This window comes from Coregonus clupeaformis, unplaced genomic scaffold, assembly GCF_020615455.1.
Source record: "Coregonus clupeaformis isolate EN_2021a unplaced genomic scaffold, ASM2061545v1 scaf1143, whole genome shotgun sequence".
NCBI lineage: Eukaryota > Metazoa > Chordata > Actinopteri > Salmoniformes > Salmonidae > Coregonus > Coregonus clupeaformis.
In genome coordinates this window covers 27,501-42,608 of record NW_025534597.1, presented here as the reverse complement: position 1 = coordinate 42,608, position 15,108 = coordinate 27,501, and the positions used below count along the sequence as shown (strand labels likewise).

General features: G+C 49.3%; 1 protein-coding gene across 1 annotated transcript in view; it reads left to right on the top strand.

Annotated features, from left to right (window-relative positions):
* The window catches only part of LOC121556728 (TGF-beta receptor type-2-like), a 79,395-nt gene that overhangs the window by 63,631 nt on the left and 656 nt on the right, over nucleotides 1-15,108 (top strand). Inside the window, exons 9-10 of the mRNA XM_041870614.1 lie at nucleotides 14,049-14,176; nucleotides 14,529-15,108. The exon at nucleotides 14,529-15,108 is cut by the window's right edge and continues 656 nt beyond it. Of these exons, the coding sequence (XP_041726548.1) occupies nucleotides 14,049-14,176; nucleotides 14,529-14,819 (419 nt within the window). The 3' untranslated portion in view covers nucleotides 14,820-15,108. The remainder of the gene's footprint in view (nucleotides 1-14,048; nucleotides 14,177-14,528) is intronic.

Sequence of the window (15,108 nt, the reverse complement as noted above, 5' to 3'; positions counted from 1 at the left end):
ACGGGTGTGGCTGAAATAATTGAATCCACTCATTTAAAGGGGTGTCCACATACTTTTGTATGTATAGTGTATATAACAGTGTGGACAGTTGACAATTCTATAACAGTCTTAACAGTCAGGTTTTGAGTTGGAGTCTGTGTTGTACAATATTGACAGGTCTCTTCAAGTCTGAACAGGCTAGAATGCTAGATGCTATCTGCAGTATGCAGGTTCGCCTGTTGGCCCTGCTTCTCTGTCTGCAGCACTGCTGCAACACCACAGCTAATGGTCACATTTAACATTAGCTACCTAGGTCACAATGTGTTAGCCACAAGCTAACCTCCATAATAGCTCCTGTAATTTTGCCTGGGACTGGGAGAAAGTTAAGCTAAGTGTCTGGTTGGGTTGTTTCCCATAATATTGTTTTGAGGTTTCTGTTCTCTCTCCGCCCTAGACCAGACAGAGGTTGGTTCAGACAGGAGACCCATGGAGGTTTCAGACAGACAGAGATAATCTGAAATGGAAGCTGTCATAAACCATGTTCCTATGAGTACTTTGATTGGTTGAACTGGTTTTACTATGCGGCCGGGCCCCAGTGAGAGGAGAGCAGCGTTGGTCCCCCTTGTGACATCTGTTCCCAAAGCCACAGCATTCTTCAAATAGCTAGCGTCTCCCAGGCTAGGCCAGGACCATGGAGGGAGGGAGGGAGGGAGGGAGGGAGGGAGGGAGGGAGGGAGGGAGGGAGGGAGGGAGGGAGGGAGGGAGGGAGGGAGGGAGGGAGGCAGGGAGGAAGATTGGGTGGGAGGCAGGGAGGCAGACAGGGAGGCAGGCAGACAGACAGACAGACAGACAGACAGACAGACAGACAGGCAGGCAGGCAGGCAGGCAGGCAGGCAGACAGACAGACAGGGAGGCAGGCAGGCAGACAGACAGACAGGGAGGCAGACAGACAGACAGACAGACAGGGAGGCAGACAGGGGGCGGGCAGAAAGGCAGGCAGGGAGGGAGGGAGGGAGGTTCCTGTGTATAGCCCTGTTTTCCTTGGGTCTGTCTCAGCTAGCTTTAGACTCAGCTCTCCTTGTGCTATCTTTCCCTGTGCTGGGGCCCTGCTACTCATTCAATGGGGTTGGTGCTCACCAGAGCAGAGCACTCTGTTCTGGCTCTCTCAGTTCACCAGACCTCAGTGAATAACTGTTCTAAGGTCAGGTAAACATCTGGGCTATTTGTTCAATTTCAGCAGAAACGCAGCAGGACTCAAATAGAGGAGAACTGAAGGACTAGCATAAATAACTAGATCCCATAGGCTGGGTAGGCGTCCAAAAATGGCACCACCCTATTTCCTATACAGTGCACTACTTTCGACCAGAGCCCTATATGCTATATAGGGAATAGGGCACCATTTGGGGGACACACCGTGGGTGTATTCTGTTTAAAAGAAGCTGAAACAGAAGAGGGGAAACAAGGCAAGTCCACTTGTCAACAACAGGATGTGTTGGGCTTGTGGAGTCAGCTTCTCTGCAGGGTCCCGGTCCGATCCCGGCCCTAGCTGGGTTTCCTGACCGACCGGGACCAGGGTTCCATTCTGGCCTCTCCACTTCCTGTGGGTCCACAGAGCGATTCAGGACCCTGGCGTACTAAATGACCTTACTGTAACAGGCTCGTACTGTAACACTGTAACACGCCAGTCAAGATCCTTGTACTGTACTGGTCCAGCCAAGCTGTTGATGGAACTCTGTTACCTCTCCTGGAGGATAACTCTACCTGACTGGGTGTTCCTGAACACTGTTACCTCTCCTGGAGGATAACTCAACCTGACTGGGTGTTCCTGAACACTGTCACCTCTCCTGGGGGATACTCTACCTGACTGGGTGTTCCTGAACACTGTTACCTCTCCTGGAGGATAACTCTACCTGACTGGGTGTTCCTGAACACTGTTACCTCTCCTGGAGGATAACTCTACCTGACTGGGTGTTCCTGAACTCTGTTACCTCTCCTGGAGGATAACTCTACCTGACTGGGTGTTCCTGAACACTGTTACCTCTCCTGGAGGATAACTCTACCTGACTGGGTGTTCCTGAACACTGTTACCTCTCCTGGAGGATAACTCTACCTGACTGGGTGTTCCTGAACACTGTTACCTCTCCTGGAGGATAACTATACCTGACTGGGTGTTCCTGAACACTGTTACCTCTCCTGGAGGATAACTCTACCTGACTGGGTGTTCCTGAACACTGTTACCTCTCCTGGAGGATAACTATACCTGACTGGGTGTTCCTGAACACTGTTACCTCTCCTGGGGGATAACTCTACCTGACTGGGTGTTCCTGAACACTGTTACCTCTCCTGGAGGATAACTCTACCTGACTGGGTGTTCCTGAACACTGTTACCTCTCCTGGAGGATAACTCTACCTGACTGGGTGTTCCTGAACACTGTTACCTCTCCTGGGGGATAACTCTACCTGACTGGGTGTTCCTGAACACTGTTACCTCTCCTGGAGGATAACTATACCTGACTGGGTGTTCCTGAACACTGTTACCTCTCCTGGAGGATACTCTACCTGACTGGGTGTTCCTGAACACTGTTACCTCTCCTGGAGGATAACTCTACCTGACTGGGTGTTCCTGAACACTGTTACCTCTCCTGGAGGATAACTCTACCTGACTGGGTGTTCCTGAACACTGTTACCTCTCCTGGAGGATACTCTACCTGACTGGGTGTTCCTGAACACTGTTACCTCTCCTGGAGGATAACTCTACCTGACTGGGTGTTCCTGAACACTGTTACCTCTCCTGGAGGATAACTCTACCTGACTGGGTGTTCCTGAACTCTGATACCTCTCCTGGAGGATAACTCTACCTGACTGGGTGTTCCTGAACACTGTTACCTCTCCTGGGGGATAACTATACCTGACTGGGTGTTCCTGAACACTGTTACCTCTCCTGGAGGATAACTCTACCTGACTGGGTGTTCCTGAACACTGTTACCTCTCCTGGAGGATAACTCTACCTGACTGGGTGTTCCTGAACACTGTTACCTCTCCTGGAGGATAACTCTACCTGACTGGGTGTTCCTGAACACTGTTACCTCTCCTGGAGGATAACTCTACCTGACTGGGTGTTCCTGAACACTGTTACCTCTCCTGGAGGATAACTCTACCTGACTGGGTGTTCCTGAACACTGTTACCTCTCCTGGAGGATAACTATACCTGACTGGGTGTTCCTGAACACTGTTACCTCTCCTGGAGGATAACTCTACCTGACTGGGTGTTCCTGAACACTGTTACCTCTCCTGGAGGATAACTATACCTGACTGGGTGTTCCTGAACACTGTTACCTCTCCTGGGGGATAACTCTACCTGACTGGGTGTTCCTGAACACTGTTACCTCTCCTGGAGGATAACTCTACCTGACTGGGTGTTCCTGAACACTGTTACCTCTCCTGGAGGATAACTATACCTGACTGGGTGTTCCTGAACACTGTTACCTCTCCTGGGGGATAACTCTACCTGACTGGGTGTTCCTGAACACTGTTACCTCTCCTGGAGGATAACTATACCTGACTGGGTGTTCCTGAACACTGTTACCTCTCCTGGAGGATAACTCTACCTGACTGGGTGTTCCTGAACACTGTTACCTCTCCTGGAGGATAACTCTACCTGACTGGGTGTTCCTGAACACTGTTACCTCTCCTGGAGGATAACTCTACCTGACTGGGTGTTCCTGAACACTGTTACCTCTCCTGGAGGATAACTCTACCTGACTGGGTGTTCCTGAACACTGTTACCTCTCCTGGAGGATACTCTACCTGACTGGGTGTTCCTGAACACTGTTACCTCTCCTGGAGGATAACTCTACCTGACTGGGTGTTCCTGAACACTGTTACCTCTCCTGGAGGATAACTCTACCTGACTGGGTGTTCCTGAACTCTGATACCTCTCCTGGAGGATAACTCTACCTGACTGGGTGTTCCTGAACACTGTTACCTCTCCTGGGGGATAACTATACCTGACTGGGTGTTCCTGAACACTGTTACCTCTCCTGGAGGATAACTCTACCTGACTGGGTGTTCCTGAACACTGTTACCTCTCCTGGAGGATAACTCTACCTGACTGGGTGTTCCTGAACACTGTTACCTCTCCTGGAGGATAACTCTACCTGACTGGGTGTTCCTGAACACTGTTACCTCTCCTGGAGGATAACTCTACCTGACTGGGTGTTCCTGAACACTGTTACCTCTCCTGGAGGATAACTCTACCTGACTGGGTGTTCCTGAACACTGTTACCTCTCCTGGAGGATAACTATACCTGACTGGGTGTTCCTGAACACTGTTACCTCTCCTGGAGGATAACTCTACCTGACTGGGTGTTCCTGAACACTGTTACCTCTCCTGGAGGATAACTATACCTGACTGGGTGTTCCTGAACACTGTTACCTCTCCTGGGGGATAACTCTACCTGACTGGGTGTTCCTGAACACTGTTACCTCTCCTGGAGGATAACTCTACCTGACTGGGTGTTCATGAACACTGTTACCTCTCCTGGAGGATAACTATACCTGACTGGGTGTTCCTGAACACTGTTACCTCTCCTGGGGGATAACTCTACCTGACTGGGTGTTCCTGAACACTGTTACCTCTCCTGGAGGATAACTATACCTGACTGGGTGTTCCTGAACACTGTTACCTCTCCTGGAGGATAACTCTACCTGACTGGGTGTTCCTGAACACTGTTACCTCTCCTGGAGGATAACTCTACCTGACTGGGTGTTCCTGAACACTGTTACCTCTCCTGGAGGATACTCTACCTGACTGGGTGTTCCTGAACACTGTTACCTCTCCTGGAGGATAACTCTACCTGACTGGGTGTTCCTGAACACTGTTACCTCTCCTGGAGGATAACTCTACCTGACTGGGTGTTCCTGAACTCTGATACCTCTCCTGGAGGATAACTCTACCTGACTGGGTGTTCCTGAACACTGTTACCTCTCCTGGGGGATAACTATACCTGACTGGGTGTTCCTGAACACTGTTACCTCTCCTGGAGGATACCTCTACCTGACTGGGTGTTCCTGAACACTGTTACCTCTCCTGGAGGATAACTCTACCTGACTGGGTGTTCCTGAACACTGTTACCTCTCCTGGAGGATAACTCTACCTGACTGGGTGTTCCTGAACACTGTTACCTCTCCTGGAGGATAACTATACCTGACTGGGTGTTCCTGAACACTGTTACCTCTCCTGGGGGATAACTCTACCTGACTGGGTGTTCCTGAACACTGTTACCTCTCCTGGAGGATAACTATACCTGACTGGGTGTTCCTGAACACTGTTACCTCTCCTGGAGGATAACTCTACCTGACTGGGTGTTCCTGAACACTGTTACCTCTCCTGGAGGATAACTCTACCTGACTGGGTGTTCCTGAACACTGTTACCTCTCCTGGAGGATACTCTACCTGACTGGGTGTTCCTGAACACTGTTACCTCTCCTGGAGGATAACTCTACCTGACTGGGTGTTCCTGAACACTGTTACCTCTCCTGGAGGATAACTCTAACTGACTGGGTGTTCCTGAACACTGTTACCTCTCCTTGAGGATAACTCTAACTGACTGGGTGTTCCTGAACACTGTTACCTCTCCTGGGGGATAACTCTACCTGACTGGGTGTTCCTGAACACTGTTACCTCTCCTGGAGGATAACTCTACCTGACTGGGTGTTCCTGAACACTGTTACCTCTCCTGGAGGATAACTATACCTGACTGGGTGTTCCTGAACACTGTTACCTCACCTGGGGGATAACTCTACCTGACTGGGTGTTCCTGAACACTGTTACCTCTCCTGGAGGATAACTATACCTGACTGGGTGTTCCTGAACACTGTTACCTCTCCTGGAGGATAACTCTACCTGACTGGGTGTTCCTGAACACTGTTACCTCTCCTGGAGGATAACTCTACCTGACTGGGTGTTCCTGAACACTGTTACCTCTCCTGGAGGATACTCTACCTGACTGGGTGTTCCTGAACACTGTTACCTCTCCTGGAGGATAACTCTACCTGACTGGGTGTTCCTGAACACTGTTACCTCTCCTGGAGGATAACTCTACCTGACTGGGTGTTCCTGAACTCTGATACCTCTCCTGGAGGATAACTCTACCTGACTGGGTGTTCCTGAACACTGTTACCTCTCCTGGGGGATAACTATACCTGACTGGGTGTTCCTGAACACTGTTACCTCTCCTGGAGGATACCTCTACCTGACTGGGTGTTCCTGAACACTGTTACCTCTCCTGGAGGATAACTCTACCTGACTGGGTGTTCCTGAACACTGTTACCTCTCCTGGAGGATAACTCTACCTGACTGGGTGTTCCTGAACACTGTTACCTCTCCTGGAGGATAACTATACCTGACTGGGTGTTCCTGAACACTGTTACCTCTCCTGGGGGATAACTCTACCTGACTGGGTGTTCCTGAACACTGTTACCTCTCCTGGAGGATAACTATACCTGACTGGGTGTTCCTGAACACTGTTACCTCTCCTGGAGGATAACTCTACCTGACTGGGTGTTCCTGAACACTGTTACCTCTCCTGGAGGATAACTCTACCTGACTGGGTGTTCCTGAACACTGTTACCTCTCCTGGAGGATACTCTACCTGACTGGGTGTTCCTGAACACTGTTACCTCTCCTGGAGGATAACTCTACCTGACTGGGTGTTCCTGAACACTGTTACCTCTCCTGGAGGATAACTCTAACTGACTGGGTGTTCCTGAACACTGTTACCTCTCCTGGAGGATAACTCTAACTGACTGGGTGTTCCTGAACACTGTTACCTCTCCTGGGGGATAACTCTACCTGACTGGGTGTTCCTGAACACTGTTACCTCTCCTGGAGGATAACTATACCTTACTGGGTGTTCCTGAACACTGTTACCTCTCCTGGAGGATACTCTACCTGACTGGGTGTTCCTGAACACTGTTACCTCTCCTGGAGGATAACTCTACCTGACTGGGTGTTCCTGAACACTGTTACCTCTCCTGGAGGATAACTCTACCTGACTGGGTGTTCCTGAACACTGTTACCTCTCCTGGAGGATAACTCTACCTGACTGGGTGTTCCTGAACACTGTTACCTCTCCTGGAGGATAACTCTACCTGACTGGGTGTTCCTGAACTCTGATACCTCTCCTGGAGGATAACTCTACCTGACTGGGTGTTCCTGAACACTGTTACCTCTCCTGGGGGTTAACTATACCTGACTGGGTGTTCCTGAACACTGTTACCTCTCCTGGAGGATAACTATACCTGACTGGGTGTTCCTGAACACTGTTACCTCTCCTGGAGGATAACTCTACCTGACTGGGTGTTCCTGAACACTGTTACCTCTCCTGGAGGATAACTCTACCTGACTGGGTGTTCCTGAACACTGTTACCTCTCCTGGAGGATACTCTACCTGACTGGGTGTTCCTGAACACTGTTACCTCTCCTGGAGGATAACTCTACCTGACTGGGTGTTCCTGAACTCTGATACCTCTCCTGGAGGATAACTCTACCTGACTGGGTGTTCCTGAACACTGTTACCTCTCCTGGAGGATAACTCTACCTGACTGGGTGTTCCTGAACACTGTTACCTCTCCTGGGGGATAACTCTACCTGACTGGGTGTTCCTGAACACTGTTACCTCTCCTGGAGGATAACTATACCTGACTGGGTGTTCCTGAACACTGTTACCTCTCCTGGAGGATACTCTACCTGACTGGGTGTTCCTGAACACTGTTACCTCTCCTGGAGGATAACTCTACCTGACTGGGTGTTCCTGAACACTGTTACCTCTCCTGGAGGATAACTCTACCTGACTGGGTGTTCCTGAACACTGTTACCTCTCCTGGAGGATACTCTACCTGACTGGGTGTTCCTGAACACTGTTACCTCTCCTGGAGGATAACTCTACCTGACTGGGTGTTCCTGAACACTGTTACCTCTCCTGGAGGATAACTCTACCTGACTGGGTGTTCCTGAACTCTGATACCTCTCCTGGAGGATAACTCTACCTGACTGGGTGTTCCTGAACACTGTTACCTCTCCTGGGGGATAACTATACCTGACTGGGTGTTCCTGAACACTGTTACCTCTCCTGGAGGATAACTCTACCTGACTGGGTGTTCCTGAACACTGTTACCTCTCCTGGAGGATAACTCTACCTGACTGGGTGTTCCTGAACACTGTTACCTCTCCTGGAGGATAACTATACCTGACTGGGTGTTCCTGAACACTGTTACCTCTCCTGGGGGATAACTCTACCTGACTGGGTGTTCCTGAACACTGTTACCTCTCCTGGAGGATAACTCTACCTGACTGGGTGTTCCTGAACACTGTTACCTCTCCTGGAGGATAACTATACCTGACTGGGTGTTCCTGAACACTGTTACCTCTCCTGGAGGATAACTCTACCTGACTGGGTGTTCCTGAACACTGTTACCTCTCCTGGAGGATACTCTACCTGACTGGGTGTTCCTGAACACTGTTACCTCTCCTGGAGGATAACTCTACCTGACTGGGTGTTCCTGAACTCTGATACCTCTCCTGGAGGATAACTCTACCTGACTGGGTGTTCCTGAACACTGTTACCTCTCCTGGAGGATAACTCTACCTGACTGGGTGTTCCTGAACACTGTTACCTCTCCTGGAGGATAACTCTACCTGACTGGGTGTTCCAGAACACTGTTACCTCTCCTGGAGGATAACAATACCTGACTGGGTGTTCCTGAACACTGTTACCTCTCCTGGGGGATAACTCTACCTGACTGGGTGTTCCTGAACACTGTTACCTCTCCTGGGGGATAACTCTACCTGACTGGGTGTTCCTGAACACTGTTACCTCTCCTGGAGGATAACTATACCTGACTGGGTGTTCCTGAACACTGTTACCTCTCCTGGAGGATAACTATACCTGACTGGGTGTTCCTGAACACTGTTACCTCTCCTGGAGGATAACTCTACCTGACTGGGTGTTCCTGAACACTGTTACCTCTCCTGGAGGATACTCTACCTGACTGGGTGTTCCTGAACACTGTTACCTCTCCTGGAGGATAACTCTACCTGACTGGGTGTTCCAGAACACTGTTACCTCTCCTGGAGGATAACTCTACCTGACTGGGTGTTCCTGAACACTGTTACCTCTCCTGGGGGATAACTCTACCTGACTGGGTGTTCCTGAACACTGTTACCTCTCCTGGAGGATAACTCTACCTGACTGGGTGTTCCTGAACACTGTTACCTCTCCTGGAGGATAACTATACCTGACTGGGTGTTCCTGAACACTGTTACCTCTCCTGGAGGATAACTCTACCTGACTGGGTGTTCCTGAACACTGTTACCTCTCCTGGAGGATACTCTACCTGACTGGGTGTTCCTGAACACTGTTACCTCTCCTGGAGGATAACTCTACCTGACTGGGTGTTCCTGAACTCTGATACCTCTCCTGGAGGATAACTCTACCTGACTGGGTGTTCCTGAACACTGTTACCTCTCCTGGAGGATAACTCTACCTGACTGGGTGTTCCTGAACACTGTTACCTCTCCTGGAGGATAACTCTACCTAACTGGGTGTTCCAGAACACTGTTACCTCTCCTGGAGGATAACAATACCTGACTGGGTGTTCCTGAACACTGTTACCTCTCCTGGGGGATAACTCTACCTGACTGGGTGTTCCTGAACACTGTTACCTCTCCTGGGGGATAACTCTACCTGACTGGGTGTTCCTGAACACTGTTACCTCTCCTGGAAGATAACTATACCTGACTGGGTGTTCCTGAACACTGTTACCTCTCCTGGAGGATAACTATACCTGACTGGGTGTTCCTGAACACTGTTACCTCTCCTGGAGGATAACTCTACCTGACTGGGTGTTCCTGAACACTGTTACCTCTCCTGGAGGATACTCTACCTGACTGGGTGTTCCTGAACACTGTTACCTCTCCTGGAGGATAACTCTACCTGACTGGGTGTTCCAGAACACTGTTACCTCTCCTGGAGGATAACTATACCTGACTGGGTGTTCCTGAACACTGTTACCTCTCCTGGGGGATAACTCTACCTGACTGGGTGTTCCTGAACACTGTTACCTCTCCTGGAGGATAACTATACCTGACTGGGTGTTCCTGAACTCTGATACCTCTCCTGGAGGATAACTCTACCTGACTGGGTGTTCCTGAAATCTGATACCTCTCCTGGAGGATAACTCTACCTGACTGGGCGTTCCTGAACACTGTTACCTCTCCTGGAGGATAACTATACCTGACTGGGTGTTCCTGAACACTGTTACCTCTCCTGGAGGATACTCTACCTGACTGGGTGTTCCTGAACACTGTTACCTCTCCTGGAGGATAACTCTACCTGACTGGGTGTTCCTGAACACTGTTACCTCTCCTGGAGGATAACTCTACCTGACTGGGTGTTCCTGAACTCTGATACCTCTCCTGGAGGATAACTCTACCTGACTGGGTGTTCCTGAACACTGTTACCTCTCCTGGGGGATAACTATACCTGACTGGGTGTTCCTGAACACTGTTACCTCTCCTGGAGGATAACTCTACCTGACTGGGTGTTCCTGAACACTGTTACCTCTCCTGGAGGATAACTCTACCTGACTGGGTGTTCCTGAACACTGTTACCTCTCCTGGAGGATAACTATACCTGACTGGGTGTTCCTGAACACTGTTACCTCTCCTGGGGGATAACTCTACCTGACTGGGTGTTCCTGAACACTGTTACCTCTCCTGGAGGATAACTCTACCTGACTGGGTGTTCCTGAACACTGTTACCTCTCCTGGAGGATAACTATACCTGACTGGGTGTTCCTGAACACTGTTACCTCTCCTGGAGGATAACTCTACCTGACTGGGTGTTCCTGAACACTGTTACCTCTCCTGGAGGATACTCTACCTGACTGGGTGTTCCTGAACACTGTTACCTCTCCTGGAGGATAACTCTACCTGACTGGGTGTTCCTGAACTCTGATACCTCTCCTGGAGGATAACTCTACCTGACTGGGTGTTCCTGAACACTGTTACCTCTCCTGGAGGATAACTCTACCTGACTGGGTGTTCCTGAACACTGTTACCTCTCCTGGAGGATAACTCTACCTGACTGGGTGTTCCAGAACACTGTTACCTCTCCTGGAGGATAACAATACCTGACTGGGTGTTCCTGAACACTGTTACCTCTCCTGGGGGATAACTCTACCTGACTGGGTGTTCCTGAACACTGTTACCTCTCCTGGGGGATAACTCTACCTGACTGGGTGTTCCTGAACACTGTTACCTCTCCTGGAGGATAACTATACCTGACTGGGTGTTCCTGAACACTGTTACCTCTCCTGGAGGATAACTATACCTGACTGGGTGTTCCTGAACACTGTTACCTCTCCTGGAGGATAACTCTACCTGACTGGGTGTTCCTGAACACTGTTACCTCTCCTGGAGGATACTCTACCTGACTGGGTGTTCCTGAACACTGTTACCTCTCCTGGAGGATAACTCTACCTGACTGGGTGTTCCAGAACACTGTTACCTCTCCTGGAGGATAACTCTACCTGACTGGGTGTTCCTGAACACTGTTACCTCTCCTGGGGGATAACTCTACCTGACTGGGTGTTCCTGAACACTGTTACCTCTCCTGGAGGATAACTCTACCTGACTGGGTGTTCCTGAACACTGTTACCTCTCCTGGAGGATAACTATACCTGACTGGGTGTTCCTGAACACTGTTACCTCTCCTGGAGGATAACTCTACCTGACTGGGTGTTCCTGAACACTGTTACCTCTCCTGGAGGATACTCTACCTGACTGGGTGTTCCTGAACACTGTTACCTCTCCTGGAGGATAACTCTACCTGACTGGGTGTTCCTGAACTCTGATACCTCTCCTGGAGGATAACTCTACCTGACTGGGTGTTCCTGAACACTGTTACCTCTCCTGGAGGATAACTCTACCTGACTGGGTGTTCCTGAACACTGTTACCTCTCCTGGAGGATAACTCTACCTGACTGGGTGTTCCAGAACACTGTTACCTCTCCTGGAGGATAACAATACCTGACTGGGTGTTCCTGAACACTGTTACCTCTCCTGGGGGATAACTCTACCTGACTGGGTGTTCCTGAACACTGTTACCTCTCCTGGGGGATAACTCTACCTGACTGGGTGTTCCTGAACACTGTTACCTCTCCTGGAAGATAACTATACCTGACTGGGTGTTCCTGAACACTGTTACCTCTCCTGGAGGATAACTATACCTGACTGGGTGTTCCTGAACACTGTTACCTCTCCTGGAGGATAACTCTACCTGACTGGGTGTTCCTGAACACTGTTACCTCTCCTGGAGGATACTCTACCTGACTGGGTGTTCCTGAACACTGTTACCTCTCCTGGAGGATAACTCTACCTGACTGGGTGTTCCAGAACACTGTTACCTCTCCTGGAGGATAACTATACCTGACTGGGTGTTCCTGAACACTGTTACCTCTCCTGGGGGATAACTCTACCTGACTGGGTGTTCCTGAACACTGTTACCTCTCCTGGAGGATAACTATACCTGACTGGGTGTTCCTGAACTCTGATACCTCTCCTGGAGGATAACTCTACCTGACTGGGTGTTCCTGAAATCTGATACCTCTCCTGGAGGATAAATCTACCTGACTGGGCGTTCCTGAACTCTGTTACCTCTCCTGGAGGATAACTCTACCTGACTGGGTGTTCCTGAACTCTGTTACCTCTCCTGGAGGATAACTCTACCTGACTGGGTGTTCCTGAACTCTGATACCTCTCCTGGAGGATAACTCTACCTGACTGGGTGTTCCTGAAATCTGATACTTCTCCTGGAGGATAAATCTACCTGACTGGGTGTTCCTGAACTCTGTTACCTCTCCTGGAGGATAACTCTACCTGACTGGGTGTTCCTGAACTCTGTTACCTCTCCTGTAGGATGTAACACACTGCCCTGTGAATCCTATTCCTTTAGATAGGGTCATTTCAGCATGGGCTCAGTTTGAGAAATCTTATATCCAACGTTCTGCTTGTCTCTTACTGAAGGTCTTCAGTCTGTGCCCTTGTGTCTCCCTTCACTGGTCCTAGATCAGCTGTTAGTTAACAGCATGAACCTGTCACAGCACCAGAGACTGGGCCTAGATCAGCTGTTAGTTAACAGCATAAACCTGTCACAGCACCAGTAGACTGGTCCTAGATCAGATGTTAGATACATTTAAAAGTGTGGACCTGACACCGTCAGCACCAGTAGATTGTGGGACCATCAGATTCACTGCTCCTAGATCAGATGTTAGTTAACACTACGAACCTTACACAGACAGCACTACATACTCTGGGATCTGCTCCTAGATCAGATGTTAGTTAACACTACGAACCTGACACAGACAGCACTACATACTCTGGGATCTGCTCCTAGATCAGATGTTAGTTAACACTACGAACCTGACACAGACAGCACTACATACTCTGGGATCTGCTCCTAGATCAGATGTTAGTTAACATTATGAACCTTACACAGACAGCACTTCATACTCTGAGACCAACACACTCTGCAGCTGTTGTGAGTTCAGTTTCATGAGGTCTGGAAAATTTCCCAGAACATTGTTTTTTATGCTCTTTGGCTGAATTATCTTTCTGTTTCCTCAACTGTTTTTCACAGTGATCAAATACTAAAACAAATTAGAGTTGTAATGTTTTAAATGGTTGTGGACTTCTGAGGTTTGGGCTAATTGCTTGCTAGTGAAAGTTTCAGTTTGAAGCATACCTGTATATTGTAGATGTTTACAGTAATAATAACTGGTTGACTTGACAGATGATGGCTTTGGTTTGTGCTGCTGCTTTGTTTGGCTGTGGTTGGTTGGTTGTGTTACAGATGTAAGTTGATTGGTTATGTGTGTGTTCCAGAGGTGATCTAATTGGTTATGTGTGTGTTTCAGAGGTGATCTAATTGGTTATGTGTGTGTTCCAGAGGTGATCTAATTGGTTATGTGTGTGTTCCAGAGGTGATCTAATTGGTTGTGTGTTCCAGAGGTGAAGGACTATGAGCCTCCGTATGGTTCTAAGGTTCAGATGCACCCTGGTGTGGAGAGTATGAAGGACCACCTCCTCAGAGACAGAGGAAGACCTGAGATACCAGACAGCTGGATCAATCACCAGGTACACACACACACATAGACAGACCTGAGATACCAGACAGCTGGATCAACCACCAGGTAACCGACTGGGGGAGACACACTTTCTCTCTCTCTCTCTCTCTCTCTCTCTCTCTCTCTCTCTCTCTCTCTCTCTCTCTCTCTCTCTCTTCCCTCCTCCTCTCTCTCTCTCTCTCTCTCTCACTCAACCTACCTACTGTACCTACCTACCCTCTCTCTCTCTCTCTCTCTCTCTCTCTCTCTCCCTCTTTCCCTATCACTCACACACATCAAATCCAATCCTACCTGTATGTGTCAGTGCTCAGTATATAGGGTATAATCTCCCCTCTGCTCCTGTTCTCTACCTCCTCCTGCAGGGCATAGCCATAGTGTGTGCCTCCATAGAGGAGTGTTGGGACCACGACCCGGAGGCCAGGCTCACAGCCCAGTGTGTGGCCGAACGCTTCAGTGATGTAGAAGATGAGATGGACAAACTGTCCAGCCGCAGCAGCTCTGACGAGAAGATACCAGCAGAAGAACAGAAGATACCAACAATACCTGAAGAAGAACGACAGATCATAGCAGAACAGAAAGAAGAGGACAAAGTACTGGTGGAGTGCTCTGTGAGCGATGAGAAGTTAGAGGAGGGAGAGAGGACATGGAACTGAGGACTAGAATGGCAGCATGTCACACATAGCACTCATGTTGCTATGGGAACTAAGAAGCCCAACCCAAACAAACAGCCCAAAACTGGAAGATAGCCAGGACAGTGGATGTACTGTACTGTATTACTGTACTGTACTGCTGTACTCTGCTGTATTGTATTGTACTACGAGAATGCATACAGTATTTATACTGTGTAAGATATGTATGTACAGTTTACAGTATTTGGATGTACTCTACTGTATTATATTGGAGGTTTCCCACTGAAGATAGCTCTCCCTTTGACTGAGAGGC